A 22,689-nucleotide genomic window follows, 5' to 3' on the forward strand; every position below is an offset into this window, starting at 1 on the left:
TGCTAAGAGGTTTATAATAATTTTGAAGAATGGAAAGCCCAAGCCTGGAACAAGGTTTACGTTGAAAAGAATAAATAAGCTGTTAAGACCCACTTCTATTCTTTAGTTATTACCTACCTTTGCCTACTACCTGTTGTGCTGATGATGCTTGCACTGCCTTAGTGTTTTAGAAATAGTGGCATTGCCTATATGTCTGCCAATGACAGTTTCGGCTTGAGTCACCTTCACAAGTCTCAAATGGTAAGTAGTATTAACAGGGAGACATAGTGGGTGAGGTGATATCTTTTATGGGACCAACTTGTGTTGGGGAAAGAGACAAGCTTCTGAGCTTACACAGAGCTCTTCTTCAGGTCACTGAAGTTGATCCAGTAAAAGATATTACCTCACCCACTTCGTCTCTCCAATGTCTTGAGACTAACCCAGTTACAACTACACTGCAAAAAGGTATTAGTAGTAGTCTTTTAAGCTTCATATTTGAACAGTGTGTATGGTAAAGATATATTACTGTGATGTACCAGGCTTTTTATTCCTGTCCTTTCCCATAGCTGGGTAAGGCTTTAATTAAAAGAACATGAGCATGCCATATCAGATTAATATGGCCACTTGCATGCTAAAGCTAATTTTCTTGATGTTTTTCCATATGTGATACTTTGCCTCACACATCCACCACTCCTGGTCATTCTAAAGGGAATTTCATTTTGTGTGTGCACCGATGTGAAGCTTTCTAGCTTGTGTAGAATGATATGAAGGAGAGCCTAGTCTGTTTTTGTTCCATGAGTTTGTATATGATGTAGATGCTTGTATGTCTATGGGCAACTCAGACCCTCATTCCAAGGAGCAGTGCTCTTACTTTGTTAGGCCTGTGAGGACACTCAGTAAGCCCTCACTCTACGCAGATGTAAGTGTTGTCAAGGCGCTGGGGATCATTCAAATCACATGAATCACCAATTGCATGACGCTCTCCCATGAACATGTGCCAATGCTAGGGGAGAACATGAACAATGGAGGTGTGGGAAATAATCTGACTGCTCTAAGACAGTGGATAAGAATCTTTTGTGTTCATCATCTACTACAGTTCTCATGGCTGTGGAGCTGGTGAGGGATGGGCAAAATGTAGGATTAGTTCACACAGTTGGCAATTTTTATTTTAGCTTGTATGTAGGATAAAGATTTACATCAAACATGGTTACCTAAAATTAGGCATCATGTGTCTCCAGAGTGCTATGCCCATATTTACAAATTGCCAGTTTCTTTGGAATATAATGGCGCACAGGTTGATAAGTTCTCTTATTTTTGACATTTCCAGATCAAGTCAAGGGTAAAATCCTATATTTTAGGCCTCAAGAAGCGTCCATGGACAATATTTGGAATTTGCATGAGTGGCGTCCTTTCCACCATTTCTGTAACAATGGTGATCTCCACCATCACATACTGGAAAAGTGTGAAAAGATCCCGACTTCATCCTCAGGGCAAAATCCGAAAAATTATACGGGGACCTCCAAAGCACTGAGTGTGCTAAGCTGTGAAATGAACTGTTCATTCATTTGTCCTTAATATGCCATATATAGCGCACATTAGCTCTTATTTAGTTTTTTTTAAAACAAACATCTTGTTCTACTCAGGTCCATTACCTCAAACCGTTTTGTTATGTCTGTAAAAGAGTACTAGAAAACAAAATGCAACACAGATCTGCTAGAGACTTATTGTGTGCATTGCAATAAAAAAAATGTGGTTGCCTCAAAATATCTTTAATGCCATATTCAGTCACAGTCCCGTAAACTGTACCATGTGCAGCTCTTCTCAAAAGATTATGTCCCACTTGTACATTTCTATTGGGATTCAACAGTATTGTTCCTTCCTTGAAATTAATTCTAAAATACAGCATAACAGTTCAGCTGTCTGTTGCAGAACTAATTCTTCTCTTAAATACTCCACTATCACACAGGATTGATCCAAATCATTGCAGTAACACCACTGTAAGCGTCAGTGTTTGGCTGTTACAGTACAATACTATAGGGATTTCTTTTTCTCCAGTTTGGTATCAAATCTAAATGACCCAAATTCAAATGTAAAATAATCAAATTGGTTATTTATTTATTTTTTTACAAAAAGACAACTTATCTTGGTCCACCCTCATTGTTACATATTTTGGACAAATGAAATTATAGAATCTCTGTCTGTCCCATAGAGTAAGTCACATGTTCTCTTTGTACTCTTTTACAGACTCTTCACAAAGGGCCAATGGCCGCCTTTTTGATGCACACTAAAGATAACCCCATGAAAGCCTTAGGAGTGCTAGCTGGTGTCATGGGCGTAATGGTGGTGATCACAATCATGATCTCTACTGCCATGTTCTGGCGCAATAAGAGATCGAACAAAATCATGCCGGTGAGACGGATCATAAAAAAGAGACAGATCCATCAACCCAGGACGGTCAGGATGGAGTGGCTGAAATTCAAGTTGTCCAGCAATCCTGCCGAGAAGTTTGCTATTGAGGATGACACAAAGAGTCTGCAGAATGAGAACAGCAACAATAATGTCCAGGTGCCCTCTCTGCCACCTACTGCCCCAGCCCTGCCCCCTTGCCCAGTTTTAGCACCCAAGATAAATACCACTGAGTGGAGAGTGACCACAGTGTCAGGCTCCCTAAACCCCAAGTTTATAAACAAGCAGGGGAAGAAAAAGGGCCCCAGCAGCACCCATAATGCCCTGGTCTCAGAGCTCAAACAGAAGTTTGAAAAGAGGAACATAGCCAGTAACAACCCCCATATCTAGTGCATCTGTAGCAGCCACTCATGGAGATCACATAGCCATGCAGTATATGGAGAGAGGTGCATGGTGTGATTGATCTTTTCCATTTCTTTCAATACAAAAGGAACTAAAAGCAGTTCCCCACTGCTACAGTCACCTGTTACTTTTCACAAGTATTACATGCTAATATATTTTGCAATGGAATTAGTTCACATATAATATTGGTGTCAGTTGCTAGAATTGTATTCAGATCATTTCTAAAAACTAGTTTCCTCCCTGCACTGTTTGACCAAGGTGCTAATTGTCCTGATGTAGGCCATAATTTTCAGGAGGGGCCAGTGATTTTAGGGGTGTCTAACTTGAGACTCTTTCAAGAGACATGATTGTCAGAGGAGCTATGCACCCCTAACTCCCGTTGATGTCAATCCTCATCAGGGCTGGAAGATAGCCGCCACGGTGCCTAAAACTGGGCATTTAAAATCACACCACACTTGAAAATGTTGACCTTCTTGTAGAACAGCAGCATATCAGTATAGGAGGTCATTTTTTTTAATTTAGGCAAGCTGTTAGTCTCTGAGTAAATACATTATAAATGGATACTAACACTCTTAGGTATACTCCACATTTTGCAACAGCTTGTGAAGTGATGCGCTTAGGACTTAAGTATCCTTGATCCTAGATATGAACAGACAGGCTTTGAGAAGTTTTTTGTTTTCATGCAGCTTACACTGGATTTTGCCAGAGCAGCTTTGACATAATGCTTTCCTCCATTTCCCAGCCAAACATCCCTGCCAAAAAGAAAAGGAAAGTCCCACTCATTCTTTCCAAAAACAGTTGGTAATAGGTCCAAATATGGAAACTGTAGCACCTGCAAGAGGTGGGGTTAGTGCTAATTCAGTGCTGCTCCCTGCAGGTAGGGCACCCCACAATGGTGGAGAATAAGGGAGAAGCAGGAAGACTGAAATGTAAAAACTGAGCAAGAAAATAGGCGGGAAAAGTGAAAGCAGCCTCCTGGAAGTTGGGTCCATCAGTCAGGAACGTGTCTTTAAAAAAAAAAAAAATCCTTTACCTAGATCTTGGGAAAGTCTTTCTAGCATAGAATGTTGGTGTGGTGTGACATGTTTCATCGTATATCATGGACTAATGTAGGGGGCTGTCAGGTGACCGTTTCCATTTTGGCCCAAAACATTACTGTCCTAATTATGCTGCAGTTAAAAGGCTACTCTCATTTGCATCTGAAGCACCTAGTTTTTTTCCTGCAGTTTGTAGCGTAGCAATAAAGGGTCTAACCTAGGGTTACCCTCATTCATTAGTATTGTCAAAGGAAAGCTCTTTACTCATTTCTGAATGGGTGAAATTAACAATACAGAAGGGAGCAGGTAAAGCTGTTTTTCTGTATTCCTGAACTGACATTGAAGTACAGTCTGCCTGCTTTGTACCAACCCAGCAAAGCAGCTGTACCTGCAGTTTAACTCGATGGTTAAGGCAGGTTAACCGTGCCTTTGCCTCACCTGTTTGTCAAAAGCAGCTGGCCAGTGCTACTGAGTGTAGCACCTGGTTTCCCACTCCAAGGATGAGGCCAAAGGTGACACTTTTAAAACTTTGCCCTCCCGGACACAGTCATTATGTGGGAGATTGTACCACAGTGTGCTAATGCTATGACACAAACAGCACAGTGAGGTGGTGGAATCTCCTTCCTTAAAGGTCTCTAAGGTCAGGCTTGACAAAGCCCTGGCTGGGATGATTTAGTTGGGGATTGGCCCTGCTTTGAGCAGGGGGTTGGACTAGATGACCTCCTGAGGTCCCTTCCAACCCTGATATTCTATGATTCTACGTTACATTGGCCCAGAGATATTTCAGGCTCCTCTTGGTGTCATTGAAGCATACAGGGCTATGCCATGAAAATCAGGAGGGTGGCAACCCCAAGCCAGAAGAAGGTGAAGTATTCTGAATAACCATCTCTCTTCTAGCCTACTATTTTGTTGGATTATATTGCATCTGCTACTGACCTATAGACCTGCTGGATCTATTAGTCTGACCTAGTTCCTGGATCCATGGATCCCTCCTTAATCCCTAAACCATCAGATAGTCTCTTTTCTCTACATCTGTCATCCCTGCATGACTGCCTATTGCATCACATTTTCTCCATCAGGGAAGGTGAGATGAGCCATCTGCCCTAGGGTAATGTCTATGCCACTCCTGAAATGACTCAACAGATGGTGTCATAGAGCACTGTGGTTCGCTATATGTTTCCTCCTGTCTGCCCACATCTCTCCCACACCATCAGCTCAAAAACAGCATGGCTTGCAGCCTGCATCTGAACTCCCACAGTCCCTAAAAGGATTGGAATGAGTTCCCTAAACTAGAGCCTCAAATAATTGTAAAAAATCTTGGCCCACAATCATGTATTGGTTCTTGGCAGCAGTACCAAGAATTATAAGTGAATGTGTAATCTTCAGTAGGCTATTCCTATAACCACATTTTGCTGCCTGCTTTTAGGCCCTGTTTAAAGCCACGTATTCTTTGCAGCAGCACAATGAGGCCTGTCGCACTAAGCGTCAGACCTTTGTGAAATAGCCATTTGAAGTCACTGAGTTGTAGGTTTGACGGTTTGGTGCAAGCAAGTACAATGAGACTTAGCTTCGCTTTCAAACTATTCCCTTTGGGTCGATCTGGCTCCATGCTAGAAAAGATACATACTATGTCAGATACTTTGGCTGAAGCTCACGGTCGTAGATGTGCACGATAACCAAAGAAAGCAGTGGCACAGAAAACCCTTTTGAAATGCACTTAGAGCCAGTTTAACCAATTCCCTTGCAAATACATGATAAGTCTTGGCTGTGATTTCCACCCATTTACACCAGTGTGATTCCATTGGCTAATGCCTGGTTTAGACTGGCAGGCAGAGAAGCAGTTCCATCCACATTATGAAGGCTCCAAACTATTACTACTTCTACTAATTTCTGGATACATTTCTCATAAAAGGAGGGAATATTTTATATTTCACTTTTTGAGTTGAGGCAAGTGATATTTCCAAAGGGCTAGAGATAGGTATACAATATACTGTGAGAAATTGCACAATGACGTACATAGTAGTTTAGGACAATGGGCCTGAATCTCTATTCCATTATATCCCTAGAGCGATGCTGATCTAAAACTGGTGTAAGAGGCTGGAAAGTCATATCTTATATAAAAACAATGAGGAGTCCTTGTGACACCGTAGAGACTAACAAATGTATTTGGGCATAAACTTTTGTGGGCTAAAATCCACTTCATCAGATGCATGGAGTGAAAAATACAGTGAGCAGTATAAATATTACATCACGTGAAAAGATGGGAGTTGCCTTACCAAGTGGGGGGGGGGAGGCCTAAAGAGGCCAATTCAATTAATCATAGAATCATAGAATATCAAGGTTGGAAGGGACCTCAGGAGGTCATCTAGTCCAATCCTCTGCACAAAGCAGGACCAAACCCCAACTAAATCATACCAGCCAGGGCTTTGTCAAGCCTGACCTTAAAAACTTCTAAGGAAGGAGATTCCATCACCTCCCTAGTTAATGCATTCCAGTGCTTCACCACCCTCCTAGTGAAAAAGTTTTTCCTAATATCCAACCTAAACCTCCCCCACCGCAACTTGAGACCATTACTCCTCATTCTGTCATCTGCTACTACTGAGAACAGTCTAGATCTATCCTCTTTGGAGCCCCCTTTCAGGTAGTTGAAAGCAGCTATCAAATCCCCCCTCATTCTTCTCTTCTGCAGACTAAACAATCCCAGTTCCCTCAGCCTCTCCTCATAAGTCATGTGTTCCAGTCCCCTAATCATGCCACAAGGACTCCTCGTTGTTTTTGCTGATACAGACTAACATGGCTACCACTCGGATACCTAAAATAGCAACAAAAGCTAGGATTTCTGCCTATCTACCTGAAAAGCAATTGTTTACAGCCACCAGTGTACTAATTACTGGAGCTATTTCTTTTTGAATTCTTACATTGAAGAGTGTGGGGAGATTGCTTCATTGAAGTCTAGAAATGAGGATTATGGAGTATGAAGTGATACCAGTTGTTAAGGGGCTTATTCCTTCACCTGGTCCTTCTCGCATGAACAGAGAGCAACAATACCTGAAGTCCAAAGGTGCAAACAATTCAATGTTTATTGGGGTGAACTTCCAGCAAGCATTAGTCCAGTTTCCTTCCTTAGTGTCCTCCTTCCCAGCTTTGACACCACAGAGCCTTACCTGTGTCCCTGTTCCCATTCCCCTCCTTAGCAAAACATGATTCCAATTTCCCCACCCCCATTCCCTGTTCCCATTCCCCCCCGTTAGCAAAACATGATTCCAATTCCCCACCCCCATTCCCTGTTCCCATTCCCCCCTTACTTCCTGATTGACTGCAGACTATATAGTAAAACTTGAGTTCTGCTTAGCTATACCTTAACCAATCATTTTACTGAAATTTCACTAACCAATCCTAACGTATTGTAACATGATTATTTAACCAGTTATATCCCACCACCTTAATCAGTTTACACCCAGCAAAATTAATTATACAGCAGACAGAAACAATCACAGAACCAGACAGAGATTATACAGACAAACAATAGGGAAATGGGGACTACAATGATAGAACAACACAGAAATGAGGATTTCACAACTACATCTATAAAGACATAAGGGTTTCCCAGCTGTGTCTATTGATAAGTGAGTTCTTGCCAGGCAGGATGCTATCAAATTAAGTTTCCTTTTACATTTTCTAGGCACTTCCCTTTCTCTGGAGGCGATAGGCATTATCAGGACAGGATTGTATTCCTAACAGCCCAATAGCACCTTCTTTCAATGTAACTAGTTTGGAATGTGAGACTGTGACCGTTTGCTTCCCAGCTCATGGCTGCCTCTGCTGCTTAGCCAAAGGCCTTACCCTAAGAACAGGGCCTCAGACTGCCATAGTGAGAAAAGGCCTTATACAGTCAGACAGTGATTTTGATTCTCTCTTTTATACCTCTAGAACTAGCTAAGTGATAAGAATACACCTAAATTCTTAGAGTATAGGCCTTTACAGACAGGCCTGAATATTTATATCCTAACACCAGTGTGGATGTTTTATTATGCAAAACAATTAAGAAGCATTTGCTGTGCAGTAGAACTGTGCAAAGAATGGTTGAATGGGGAAAATGTAACTTTGAAACACTTACTTAAAACAGAGTTTAATTGGGCTTTTGCTATTCCCCAATTGGCAAATTTATAGAAATGAGGCATATTTTAAAAGAAATAGTGGCTTGTAACAGTGGTGATGACTGAGACTCATAGCACAAAACACTACAGGCAAAATTCTCTCTCAGGTGGCAAGCCTATTTTTGATATATATATGTATTTTTTTCTATTCAGGCCTGGTTACTATTGCCGCTGTTGCTGATGGCAACTTTTCCCCTAGTTCTTTCATTTCCTCATCTTTGTTATCTGGCATAACACAAACAGTGTATTGTTTGCTCTTGTTCTTTGGGTTCTGGCTACACTTGAAGGCCCAGTTCATCAGCTGGTGTAAAACAGCCTAGGTTAAGAGGAGCAAGGCCAGTTATACTAGCTGAGGATCTGGCTCCATGTTCTGGCCGATTGCAACCCTAACATCTCCACACACTTCTTCAATTTTTGCCTAAATGTTCACCTTCTTTGGGGCACCATTTACTAAACAACAGTGAACAGCGTTTGCACGGGTCTACTGTAGAGTCCAGGCCCTACCCCCCAGGAATAGTGAGGTAACTTCATAACCACACAGGGAGGAGTACTCTGTATTGGTGCACAAATGTCTGTGATGACTTGAAGTAATGATCTGCACATTTCATTTGTTATATTTCTGCATCTGTTTATACAACATTTCATAAAGTACCAAAAACTTATAACTATTGTCTGGACCCCTATCTTCATGAAGATGTATTTATGGCAGTATTTATTGTTCATTCTAATATGATGAAGCCCTGTAAGGACCATTTAATTAAATGAGACTTAACAGGAATTATAAGATAATAGTCTTAAAGAAACATTTAAGGAGAAAAAGATGTTTTATTATATATTGTGAGACTTTTTTTTCCAATGAATACAGGTCTTCTTACCAGTTACACTGTATTCCAGATGTTTTTATCAATAAAATCCATAAAAGGTACCCAATGATTATGGCATCAGTGTTTTCTGTTTCTCTTGGCAGTGGCATCTTTCGTATTTTTTGCTGCTTTTAGCTTAAGTTTTAGGAGACTACAAAAAGGCAACATGGTGGTTGTCCTTTGTGCATCTGCAAGTCAGACAGTTTTCTTTGATGACAAAAATGAAGTTGGGGGAGGAAAGGGTTAATTCTGCAGCACCATTCATAGGAAAGTGGTTCTCTTCTGCTCCCTGACAACAGCCAAATTTGCAGGTTAAGCTTCATGTTGCAGAACCTTTTCTGCGGGTGATAAATAGGAGGGCAAAGGGCTTTGAAAAGCTCTCTGAATTCTAAAAGGCAGACCTGGCAGCTAGAAAAAAAAACAGCTCTTTATGCAGAAACTGAGCAAATTTTGATACAGAAATGAAATTACTACTATTATGTAATTATATTTGGAACCCCACTGCCTATGTACTTGTGATGATAGGTGGGTGTGGAAGTCCAGTTTCACAAAACTGGTTTATTTATTAAAAGGATGGATTTTTTTAAATTATTCTTTTTTAATGACGTAGGCATGAGTTACAGGACTTTACTCAGTGTTTATTACTATTTCACCTGTCTCAAAGTGGAACATGATAAATGGTTTAGAAGTGGTCTGTCGTATGTATCTTCTATATATATCCTTCTGTACCTGTATTATTTCCTGTAACTTCCTACACTAATATAGCACTAATATCACCTACATTTCCCACAGTAGCATAACCACAGAGAGTCTGTTGGCACTGAGAGGCTACCATCCAAAGAGTTAACTGATGAAAAGGGCAGAAATTTTGGCAGTGCTGCATTGCCACAAGCAGCTTTTCTCTAGCATGCCGGGTTTCACTCATAAGATTGACACTGTGGGACCAGAGCCTGCCCTTAGCAGGGTTTAGCGAACAGCTGACCAAGTACAGCAGCGAATTTGTAAAGAAATATGTAACATACTGGAAATTGGGATAATTAAAGGGTCTGTCATTTCATGGATCTCACCACTTCTTATGGTTCTGAAGAGAGACAGGACTATAAGGTTTTGTGTTGAGTATATAAAACTTTACGCTGTCACAGTACTTGACACCTATCCCAGGCCCAGAATTGTTGACATGTTAGATGCTTTAGGCAATGCAAAAATACCTCAAGTACTGTGACCTTGATTAAAGACTATTGGCAAATACCTTCAGACAGAGAAGCACCGAGAAAATCCTTGTTCATTACTGATATGGACTTTGAGTTCTTACCTTTTGGGTTAATTAATGCAGGGGCCACCTCTCGATCAAGTGTTAAATGCATAACAATGAAAATTGCACAGACTTATATAGTATATATATATATATTGCAATATTTTGCAATGATTGGTCAGATCATAAAAAACACTTGGGAATTGTGCTACCAATACTCAAAGATGCAGGTCTTACTGTAAGGGTATCAAAATGTAAAATAGGAGCTGCCAAAGTTCCTTACTTAGGACATTGGTACGGGGGGTGGTCAAATTTCTCCTGCTCCCTTGAAGATGGAACCTATTGTTAACCAGTCTTCCATAGGTTTGGTGAATATTACCACCAATTTGTACCTGGTTTTAGTGACATTGCTAACACAGACTTGTGCAAAGAAATGAAGCCAAATTAAATAGTATGGACAAAGGTGTGTCAGGAGGGTTTTGATAAGGTAAAAAAAAGCCTGTCAGAAAACCTGTTCTAGCGAGGCCAAATTTTGACAAAATGTTTGAACTGTGTACTGATGCCTCAGACATTGGTTGGGGGCTGTACTAATGCAGTCAGCGGGCAACAACAAAGAGCAGCCCATTGCTCTCTTGAGTAAGAAACAGACATCCACTGAACAGAATTAGACAGTCATAGAAAAAGACTGTTATGCTATGGTGTGGGCAGTCAATCAATTAAGGGCCTATGTAGTTAAGAGAAAATTTAGGGTCCGGACAGACCATTCTCCATGGAATCAGTGGTACCAATTTCACACTGTTACCCTGGAGCATCACTCTCCACGAATAGGACATGGAAATTCTGTACATTAAGGGAAGAGAATGTAGTAGCAGATGCCTTCGCCAGACAAGAGGGTTATGAACCAACAGCCAGTGGCTAACTCTACTGCATCATTGTACAAGGGGAATGAAGTAAGAACCCCTCAAAACTAACTGGCAAACGGTTCACTTTATAACAGCAGCTCCTATCAGGCCTGACAAATTCACGCTACCTAACACAGTGCTGTCATAGTATTTATCTATAAAGGATGTTGCATGAGATCTTAAATGAAAGCCAGGATCATGCTGGCCATTAACATTATTGTGACTATATCGTATGTACTGATTACATTTAAAAAGGCATGTATATCTCCTGAAAATGCATCCTTAATAGTTTGTATCAAGGTGTAAAGAGCTGGTTTTGCCAGAGAATGGGATGTATATTCACATGTTTAGGTTCATTAAGATTAAGCATCTTACTTGAAAACACAATGGCCGCTACAATTGCATTTCAAGTCAACATGAAGCTGTGAAGACAACATGGAGGCAGCATACTCGAGAACAAACCGTGGGGTGCCATCCTGACTCTAGGGTAAAAACAATGAGTTTGGGCAACATAAGGAGAAGCATAAAGCCATTTTGTTACCTATTTGCTGAGGAAATCCCTTGTAGGGCGGGAAAATATTCATGAAAACTTGGATCCTGGTTTTGACTGAAAACTCCCTCACAGATTGAATCCTACTTTATAAAATAGAAGAGGTAATCTTTAATAAGCGTAGACATAGGAGTGCATTTTATGTTTTATTTTCTACATGTAACCAGTTGTGTTTCCACTCATTATTCTTTCACAGCATCTCTTAAGCTTTTTGAATACGCTTAGATTTGTTTTTACCTTAAGTAGATTACAATGCTGTGTTGCCATAAAGCACCTGATCGAGAGTTGTACCAGTCAAACTGTGTGTACACTATCTCTTGGGGGACCCCTTTCATGGTAATTATACTAAGTGTCTGGTTTCAGAGTAACAGCCGTGTTAGTCTGTATTCGCAAAAAGAAAAGGAGTACTTGTGGCATCTTAGAGACTAACCAATTTATTTGAGCATAAGCTTTCGTGAGCTACAGCTCACTTCATCGGATGCATACTGTGGAAACTGCAGAAGACATTATATGCACAGAGACCATGAAACAATACCTCCTCCCACCCCACTCTCGTGCTGGTAATAGCTTATCTAAAGTGATCACTCTCCTTACAATGTGTATGATAATCAAGTTGGGCCATTTCCAGCACAAATCCAGGTTTTCTTACCCTCCGCCCCCGCACACACAAACTCACTCTCCTACTGGTAATAGCCCATCCAAAGTGACCACTCTCTTTACAATGTGTATGATAATCAAGGTGGGCCATTTCCAGCACAAATCCAGGTTTTCTCACCCCCCTCCCCCCCCCCCCCTTTTTTTTTTTTCCCCAAAAACCACACACACAAACTCACTCTCCTGCTGGTAATAGCTCATCCAAACTGACCACTCTCCTTACAATGTGTATGATAATCAAGGTGGGCCATTTCCAGCATAAATCCAAGTTTAACCAGAACGTCAAGGGGGGGGTGGGGTTAGGAAAAAACAAGGGGAAATAGGCTACCTTGCATAATGACTTAGCCACTCCCAGTCTCTATTTAAGCCTAAATTAATAGTATCCAATTTGCAAATGAATTCCAATTCAGCAGTTTCTCGCTGGAGTCTGGGTACTACAGAGGGATGTTTCTGAGGCGTTCAGGAGGTGGGGTATGCCAAGTGTTAACCAACAAGGCAAGGTAGGGGCAGAGCAGAGCCCTGATGAGAGCACCTGAGTTTCCAAAGGGCTGGCAGTGTCAGGGAGCTGACAGCCAGTTATTACAAGAAAGGGCTCTTTCCCTGGAGGCAGGGAGAGGGGATAACATGGTGACTCACATTCCTGGATACCCTGAGAAAGTGTCACAGACTGCTTTTAAAGTGAAAAATTCCCTTTTACAATGTTTACCCTGAGTGCTAAAACCAGCACATGGGGACTTGGGAATGTTGTCTGAATAAGGACCATGCTCCCCTACACAGAAAGGGAGGTGAACGTTTTGGTTAGCACCAATAGCCACAGATGTCCATGGGAGTCTTTCCACTGACTTCAATGGGAGGTGGATCAGGCCTTTGCGTCTGACTTAGGTCTGCAGGATTTGAATTTAAGCACCTGCGAGTGAGTTGAGTACCTTAAATTAGAATTGGATACCCTCAGCTAGGCCTCCAAGTGTGAAAGTTAGACCCACGGTTTAATTTCAAGACATAAGAGCTAGATTGTACCTTTTGGCCCAACCCCAAGAGGCACCTTTGTGAGGCACAATTCCCTTCCTGCTGGGAGGTAGTGGTCTACTAGAGTATATACTAGCAGAAATTACAGCAGCTGGCACACTGTGGGCAGAGCCAAGGCACAATGTACAAGTAGCCTATGCAGGAGCATAAGGGGGGTTCTTATTCTTCTGCATAGCAGTGTAGGTCAAGTCACAAGCTAACCCTTATGAAACAGCTCAGCATTAGCTAGTGTGGGATTGTAGCATCAAGCAGAAGAGATTTGGTCATGAGCATAGGTCCAATGTATTGGCCAATGTTTCTTTTGTAAGAGGTTAGCTGGTCTCTGGAGGGAGGATCACTCATTTTGCATTAATTTTAAGTAAATCCCCTATTCAAGATGTATTTTGTTGCATGTGTCAATAAGGGACATTTACATTCCCAATCATTTTTTAAAAGAACTCCATGTGACAAGATCAGTTTGGTCAGTGCTCTGTGCCTCAGTTTCCCTGCTCCGTCTCCAGGCACTTCAGTGGCCCACTCTTAGATAGGCAGAGTCCAGTGCTGTTTAATGATTTCGCCCTCCAGCCAAATAATGAAGTCCACTCCAGGGGGTAAATGAAAAATCCAACACAACAATCATTCAGCCACCTCAGATTGAGTCTTCAGTTCGAATGCCAGACTCATTGGCCTTCATTCCTCATGTGTTCACACCTCCTCTAATGAAACCCAGGCCTCCCTACTCTAGGCTCCACTCCAAGGACCCCATTACAATCAGCAAACCACCTGCTCAGTCCCCTTTGTTTACTTACCTGGAACACTTCCTATATCAACCTGTCTTTGGGCCTTTCCCACAGCCTCTTCCATGGCTTGCTAACTCTTCCCTGGGCCCACTGAAAAGAGCCTACTAGCTCTTTCTGCAACCCATCTGTCTCTACTACAGGAGATCCTTCCTATAGGTCTCCCTGTTACTGTGAATCTCCTGTAGGAGCCTTCCTCCCTGCAAATCCCTTCTCCCAAGCTAAGCAGGCTCGCTCTTAAAGGAAACCTCAACATTCACCACCTGAAGAGAGCATAATAAAAACTTGTGTAATGAGCCCCAGACAATCCCGCTTTAAATGGCCAGCCCACCCTATGACACTCCTTCACTCATCATCTGTGCAGTATAGATGTTATAGTTGACAAATGAATGCACTGAATGCGTCCGATGAAGTGAGCTGTAGTTCACGAAAGCTTATGCTCAAATAAATTGGTTAGTCTCTAAGGTGCCACAAGTACTCCTGTTCTTTTTGCAGATACAGACTAACACGGCTACTACTCTGAAAGTTGACAAATAGGATCTTTTGGTGAGATCATGTAATATGACTTTATTTAATCACTGGTCATACAGGTTTCTTTTCAAATATGGCAAGTATAGTAAAAAGACCAAACGTGCACAGGGAAGTAAAATTCACTAATGGGTAAAACTCTGGGTATTCTGAAAATCAATTATTTTATTTTAAAACCATATTTTACAACTAAGAATTATTAGTCAAGCCTACAAAACGACATAAAACAAACTGGAAAGTAAGAGAAGATGAACTAAACAGTTATAGTTAAATATTTGTACAATAAACTGTGGAATTAATAAGCACTGGAGAAGAAAATGTAACCCCATATAAAAAAACTTTGGAAAGCATTGTTTACTTCTTGTTACTAAAGTATTACCATAAAACCTAGGAGACGACAGAGTGAATCTCAGCCAAGCTTATTAAGATCCGTCTAAAGCTCTGTTTTCAGCTCTACTTTGTTTTCCGATGACTTCTGCAGCAATCCATTTGCATGTATACCAGATAGCCACATGCCTTGGCTATCTTTTAAAGCAGGAGGCCAAAAATCAAGTGTTTTCCAACTCCTGAGAAACACAACTGTAACTACACTGTTAGAAGGTGTGTAACTGCTTTTTCACACTGATTTTCCTTACGTTTGAAGGAAAAACTTTAATTTTCAAATTTAAGGATATGCATTACTTGGATTGTAAGCTCTTTGGAGCAGGGGACATCTTTTTGTTCTGTGTTCACACAGCACACAGTGGTGGTGGTGGTGTTAGCTGCTTGTTTGCAGGATGTCTGGTCACGGCAAGGGCGGAAAGGGGTTGGGAAAAGGCAGTGCAAAGAGGCACCGCAAGGTTTTACAAGACAACATCCAGAGCATTACGAAGCCTGCAATCCTCTGCTTGGCTAGCCGCAGCGGGGTGAAGCGCATCTCGGGGCTGATCTATGAAGAGACTCGCGGGGTGCTGAAGGTTTTCCTGGAGAACGTGATCCGCAACACGGTGACTTACACCAAGCAGGCCAAGCGGAAGACAGTGACGGCCATGGATGTGGTATATGCCCTGAAACACCAGGGGCGCACCCTGTACAGCTTCAGAGGCTGAGTCAGCTCTTAACCCAAAACCTAGCACAATGAGGGTCCTGGTGCATGACTGGGAATCTCATCTGCTATCACAATACATATAATACAAATTAATAATTAATAGAAGCATTTCCTTGGGACAGGAGATGTTTTTTTCTTCCTATGTTCTGTGCAAGGCTGATCAGACAGTTGGGCCTCACTGTATGGATAACCATAATTTATAAGTTAAATGATTCTCCCTTTTAAAAACATACTTTGTTTCAAAGATTCTGTTGGGAATACAGAGCTGCTTCAGTAGGATCAGCCACTGTTCTTCTAGAAGTGCCAAGATCCAGCAAACTCCTGCAGTCTGTGATGTGTGTGACTCCCTTTCTGTAAGTACAGTGAAATAAAAGAGTGTGATGTCATTAATAATTCCCTGCCTGTACAAGTACCATAGATAGCTGCACGGTTTGAATTCTATTTATCCATTCGGAATTAAAGTTGTGAGCTGGATTACACTACCAGACTAGTGTAAAGGGGCCTTACTATAAATGAGAAACGGATTCGGTAGCTGAAATATGGTCCACACTGAAGTCAATGAGAATTTTGCCAGGATTTCCCTGTGTGTTTCAAATCTAATTTTTGTGGATGCATGTAGGTTCGCATATGCATACAAAAGGAAAAAACTAAGAAAGGAAAATGGGAGAAACCTTAGCTTTAACAATCTGGACTTTTGAATAACTGTCATGGCTGACAACACAATTATTTGCCTAAATAATGTTGCTGGATTTGATTTAATTTGATCCTTAATAGAGCTGCCAAAAAATTGTCATCAAAACTGGTTTTTCAGTGAAAAAAATGGCTTTTTGAGATAAATGAACATGTTTGTGGAAAATATAGATTACTTAAGGTTTGGAGTTTTCTTTGGAAAACGAGGGAAAAAAATGAAATTTCAGGGGTGGGGGGAAGAGGAAGGAAACCTAAAAAAATTCCTACATTAGACAACTGTTATTGTGTTACTTTGTTTCAGATAATCAGGGACTATTCCCCTTTGAGGACTAGCTCCATGTGATGTTTAACATTACAAAGTGCAGTTGTTTTTCAATCATCTTTGTGAAAAATAGTTCTTAAATTTCCTTGAAAATGGAAAAAAAAGTGTATATTTTCACACGGAGACTACTCAAAAACTGCTAACATTTTCTTTTCCTGTGAACTTACCCCAACAAAAAATAACAAAAACATATCAATTTGCACTAAGACCAAAGCCCTGGCAAGTTGCAACCCAAAGAATAATTTCTGAAAAGTTATAAGCAAGTGAAACAGGGTGGTAAGGAAAGTCATCTTCAAAGCTCTCGTGTTCACTGTCCCCAAATGATGCAATATGGATACTCCAAAGAGCACAGGATAAAAGCACGTATTTAACAATGAGACATTAAAAATAATTCTTTCCCACTTCTGAAACCCCCCTGGTCAATGAAGCTATGCAAGTGAGAGACTGACTTAGACAAAATGGTACCCAATGAGGAAATAAAATTCTATCAGCATTAAGCTGCAGTAAGGGCTGAAGGAGCCATTTTTGGCTCAAATAGTTAATAGGATGGATATATATATATTTCTCTTGTCTTCACTGGAGTCTCAGTAACACAGCCCACTCCTCACTGCCAGATGGTAATATATATATATATGAAAATACTAGAATAAATTTCTCTCAGTAATTTCCCCAAGGGTTGTCCATGTATGAATAATTTGTAAAGATTACAATGCCATGTATCTGTCCTCTATTTAATTGAATTTCCCAGGCAGCTGGAAGTATGTATATTGGCTCCCCTCCCAGCAATGTGTATGCCATGCATTACTCTCCTGCTTACCAATAACCCCGTTTTTCCTTAAAGTTTCAGATGTTTCTAAAAACCCTTCGAAAAACAAGATTGTATGTCTGCATATCACATGCCCAGGGTTTATGTAACACAGATACCTAGGTGTATGTATATTTTTGTTGGTCCTTCTATATTTAACTTGATCTAATCTAATATGGGATTGAATTTTTATCCACTAATAGAGATCAGCGCTATTTCTGTGATTAGATTTGTGTTTGTCGGGTTTCTCCTTGTCCTCCGGAGACCTTGGCTTTCTCTTGTCTTCACTGGAGTCTCGGTAACACAGCCCCTCCTCACTGCCGGTTGGCAAGCTGTCAAAGGTGTTTTCTTTGTTGCCTGCTCTCAGGTTCTTCTGCCCTTTGCGATTCTTGTGGCAGAATCCAGCGCACTTCTCCATGCAGTTAAGCCGGGTCTCCGTGGTGCACGCGTACATCCCAGCGGGGACTGCCAGCACCATGGCACACACAATGATGATGATATGGATGAGCTTTTCCCTCTGCTCCAGTTCACTGATGTCACTGCCTGTGACAAACACAATGCATTGGCCCTTTCGGGGTATCTGGTTCCTTAAAGTGACACACACCTCATACTTGGTAGCTGGGAGCAAGTCATTGACTGAATATGTATTGGTGCCCGGGCCAATGTAAATCATCTCCTTCTTGGAGTCGTCATACTTCCCAAAGTGGAGGGTGTACCAAGTTTCTCCTGGATTCTCAGTCACTGCATACCACTCCAGCGTAATCCCATACACTGTCTGCTTGGCAATCCTCACATCAACATAGGCATTCTCTTCTGAGACAGAGGAAGAGAAAGACGAGGAAGAAGCTACCATTCTGGGAGCCTGGATTTTCAGGGAGATTATAGTAGAGGTGTTGCCAATGAAGTTGGCAGCCGTGCAGGTGTAATTGCCCTCATCCATAAGGTGAGCTGAAGGAATCACCAGCTCTGATTTCATTGTATCTTCACTGATGTGTGTAGTGGACACTGAGGAGAAAAGGAGAGCAAGAGCAGACATGTCAGGTTGTACTACTCACCACCAGCTGTGTTATAGGCACAGTGACTCTAGGAATTCACTTCATCCCTTGACTGTGAGTTACCCTGAGGGAAATAAGGACTTCTTGGTAGATAGGAGTCAGGAAATCATGACTCAAAATCCCCCCAAAAAACTAACCTCAGACACAAAATTTCATGAAAATATTGTGGATGTTTCTTTCCCCTACCCCTTCATTTTCTAACCAGCCTAACTCACTGAATAATGTTCCATCTCATGGGAACAGCATGAGATCACATGACAGATGTGTGCTTTGGGAAGGAGGGGAGAAATAGGTCAGGAACATGGTAACCCACCTGCTTCATGAGAAACGCAGAACTCAGGTGTTATGACTACATTAAATACAGATGAACACCTAGGTCAGCAAAAAGTTACATGAGACCCAAGGTCTGGACATAGTGTATTGCAACCTAGACTGTGCAGGCTTAGATATATACACAGCTGAGATCAACATTAGAGGAAAATGTCATGATATGTTTTCGTTATTTTCAGATTCTTTGGTTGAAATCACTGTTTCCCTAGCTCCTTGGAAGGTAGCGATGGTGTTCAGTATCTTAATCACATTTCTCCCATTGCCTTGTTATTGTTATTGTACATGTTATTGTGGTTGTTATTGTACATTTGCTCATGAATGTGCTGGATTGCTGATGTACACACATACAGATTTTCTAAATACAGGTGAAAATCATTTTAAAAATCGGGGGGGAAAGCACAAAGATCTCCTATTTTTCTCTCCCAGCAAAAGCCTCCTTATTCTTACATACTCTGCAGTTCAAATAGCTTACATAAGTGATAATAAATCAAAGAGAAAGTGTTTTAATGGACACAGACATGTATTCTGGGCCAAATTCTATCATCCATTATACCAGACAAGGCAAATTTCAGCCTCAAAGGAATTTGTTGAAGAACACTATGAGCAACATAAGGTGGGTTGGAATGGAAACTGAAAAACAATCTTAACAATAGCATTTGCTACTAGTTGAAAATAGTCTGTCTAATCTATTTATTACAGTGGCTATGGATATATGACAAGAGAGAATTTATAGAATTGATGTAATATGTGGCTTGTTAAGGGAAAATGACAAATGCTGATAAAACATTAAAATAAAAGCAAATAATATTCTGGGATTCATGACTAAAACTATTTCATTTAAGTGTCAGGAGTTGTGGTGCCACTCAGAATTCTGTGTAGAAAATTGGATGCATTATAGAAAATGATCTTATGAAAACACATAAATTGTACTACTGAAGGCAGTCAGCATGAGATGGAGTTTCTTAAGGATCTAAGCTATGTGGGAGGAAAGAGGAACGGTAATGAATTTTGGATTGTAGTCTTTGGAGAAGAGAGGACCTCATTAAGAGAGACAAAATCTGGAAGGTAATAGAGGAAGCAGACTCTGTGACCTATTGTTTTATGCAAGAACCAGGAGAATATATTTTGGTTTTAGAAAAATGTGTGGGTTTACATTAGCAGTTAGATAACAGAGCTGCTGTATTGTCTGTGTGAAAGGCCATAAGAAACATTAGGAACAGGAAAAGGCCAGTAGGCACCTGCCCTTGGATAATGTATCTTTTTCACAGCCTCTTGTTTTTCACCATACAGAAAAGAGAGAAGCTTGTTGGTGAATGTCTCTGCTTCTCCCTTCCCAAATTGACTCTAAAATCCTACTTGAAATAACTTTGCTGCACTTAGTCTCCATCACTGCTCTGCGCCATTTCTGACCAGAGCCTGCTGTGTTATTTCAAATAATTTTAATGGTTAGGTGATTTATGAATGACTAACTAGTAGGCAAGGAACTGACTCCCACTCCTTACGTTAATAAAAAAAATAGACACCACTGCTTACCAGTAAATGCCCTTAAATGTTTTAGGCCATAGGTCCACCAGACTGCTGGGGAGGGGCTGCCCTGTACCAAGCAGGCCATGGTAACATTCGATCCCACATGTACAGTCAGGTTGGTGTCAACGGATGACGTTAATGGCTTCATGCAACTGTTGAGCTCTACTTCATGAAAGAACTTCCCTGCCCTAAATTTAGGGCTTGAACAAGTTAAATAAGAATTCATCAGAATAACTGGTGGGCTAACAGATTTGATAAACTGGACAAATCCCCTAAGGCGACAGTCACAGATCCATGGGTTATCATGTAAAGCCAGGACAGCATTGGAAATAGCTTCCATCTTCCTCTCAGACTGCTGGGTTTTCTGGTACACAGGCCAATTATAGAAGACATCCCTGGATATGACAGTAAGCTGATTTGAGGATAAGTCTAAGTAGGTCAGATTGGGCAGATACCTGAGTGCATGCTCTGGAAGAACATCCAGTCTATTGTGCTTTAGATCCAATATTTTTAAAGCTGGAGTATCTTGAAATGTTGTCCATGGAACTGAACTTAACTTGTTTCCCTGCAATCTCAGCTCTGTCAGATCCTTCAGGTATTCTAAGCTTTTTAGGTGCATAACTGTGATATTATTAAAATTCAGCCAAAGGTATTCCAAGGCACTGGCATTGGAGAATGACCCACGAGGCAGTTCTGTTAGATGAGAGTTTTCTATTCTAATTTTTCTGATGTCTTGAGGGATGTCTCCAGGTATCTTTCTCAGGGATGTAGACATGCACAGCACACTCCTAGGGAGGAAATCAGTAAAGTTTTAGCTAACACACTGTGCACATGGGTAACAAAAACTGTTCTACCTAATATGTACAATGGCTACTGGAAACAGAATACCCTCATAAGCAATGTATTATTAGATATGGTTAACTTCCCTCTCCCTTCAAAAGAAACATTTAACCCAATAAAAACTATCTTAAAATACATATCCCAGATACCTTATTATTTACCCAAACTAGTAATACCCAAACAATATTAGTGATATCCACAACATATGAATCTATTATTAAGGACCTAATATATCCATCTATTATTGGCTAGTATTCACAAGACTGCCCAAGCCATACCAAGAATTTCCAAAACACTCTTCTGAAGACTATTAATAAGATGCCAACATTTCTTACCTTCCAAAGCTATCGCTGGAGCAGGAGCATCCTATAACACAGTAAGAAAGAGCTGGGTTTATCCTGTAAAAGGCCAGAAGAAGAAAAATGACACAACAAATGGGGTCCATATTCTTCTTTAAGAAAACACAGGGTCTGTACCAGATATGCCAGCAGCTTCCAAGTACCAAATCCTATTAGCCATAATCTTCCTTGACGCAAGAGTAAGCCCTGCCTGAGACCACACCACAAGGGATACATGTAACATTTTCTGCCTCAAATCTCCAAAATCATCCATGGAACCAAGTGAAAATATTAATATCTCCTGGGTAGTATCTCCACTGGCCAATGAAATAGTGACGTGAGTGCTATTTAAACTGGATGATAATGTTTAGACAAAACATCTTTCTCTGAAATATTCAAAAGTAGCCAAAAATGGAACAGCGTCTGTTTCTCTCCACACAGAAATGTTTAGCTAATTAATTTTAAACTGTCTTAGTTGCTAGAATTATAACAGTGATCATCTGAGTAGAAACTCCACATTGAAGGCCAGATTTTATCCCCTTTACTCAGATTTAGTAGTGAGTAGTTCCAATTAAATGAATGGGATGATTTGCAGAACAAAGTGCTATACCTTACGAGCAAGAAATCTGTCCTTAAATGTAGCAATTCTTACATGAAAACTTGCATATCACACTATTTTTTCCTGAAAGTAATGGGCTGTTATAGACAGAGGTGGCAGACCCATGGGTAGGGTATGGGCTAGTGCCTCCACAATGGTAATATTGTGGGGGTTGATCTATATTCCCACCCCACGTGTTGTTCTTAAGTGAGTTGTTTCATACGCTCAGGCTGGGCAGGGCTCTGCAACTGTGGTGACAGATCTGAGGAACTGTCCCAGATAGAGGTATCATTAGAGGAGGTTTTGGAACAAATTGCTAAATTAAACAGCAATAAGTCACCAGGACCAGATAGTATTCACCCAAGAGTGCTGAAGGAACTCAAATGTGAAACTGCAGAACTACTAACTGTAGTCTGTAACCTATCATTTAAATCAGCTTCTGTACCACATGACTGGAGGATAGCTAATGTGATGCCAATTTTTAAAAAGGGCTCCAGAGGTGATCCCAGCAATTACAGGCCTGTAAGCCTGACTTCAGTACTGGGCAAACTGGTTGAAACTATAA

The 22,689-nt window shown here is 41.0% G+C and overlaps 3 protein-coding genes across 4 annotated transcripts in view; 2 read left to right on the forward strand and 1 right to left on the reverse strand.

The window, feature by feature from the left end:
* Nucleotides 1-2,775, forward strand: part of CDHR1 (cadherin related family member 1) — a 55,094-nt gene extending 52,319 nt beyond the window's left edge. For both annotated transcript variants that reach the window (XM_077822812.1, XM_077822813.1), the window contains one exon: nt 2,224-2,775. In XM_077822812.1, coding sequence (XP_077678938.1) covers nt 2,224-2,775 — 552 coding nt within the window. The remainder of the gene's footprint in view (nt 1-2,223) is intronic.
* A 12,530-nt stretch (nt 2,776-15,305) lies between these two features.
* LOC144268318 (histone H4-like) lies at nt 15,306-15,620 on the forward strand. Its single transcript, XM_077823046.1, has one exon. It carries the CDS (start codon nt 15,309-15,311, stop codon nt 15,618-15,620), a length of 312 nt encoding a protein of 103 aa, XP_077679172.1. The 5' UTR covers nt 15,306-15,308.
* Nucleotides 15,621-17,632: 2,012 nt separating this feature from the next.
* On the reverse strand, nt 17,633-21,633 carry LRIT2 (leucine rich repeat, Ig-like and transmembrane domains 2). Its single transcript, XM_077823024.1, has 3 exons — nt 21,524-21,633; nt 20,355-21,136; nt 17,633-18,441 (listed from the first exon to the last, which is right to left on the reverse strand). The coding sequence occupies exons 1-3, from the start codon at nt 21,631-21,633 to the stop codon at nt 17,633-17,635; spliced, it is 1,701 nt and encodes a 566-aa protein (XP_077679150.1).
* Between the last annotated feature and the right edge of the window lie 1,056 nt (nt 21,634-22,689).

Source organism: Eretmochelys imbricata, chromosome 7 (genome assembly GCF_965152235.1).
Source record: "Eretmochelys imbricata isolate rEreImb1 chromosome 7, rEreImb1.hap1, whole genome shotgun sequence".
NCBI classification, from domain to species: domain Eukaryota; kingdom Metazoa; phylum Chordata; order Testudines; family Cheloniidae; genus Eretmochelys; species Eretmochelys imbricata.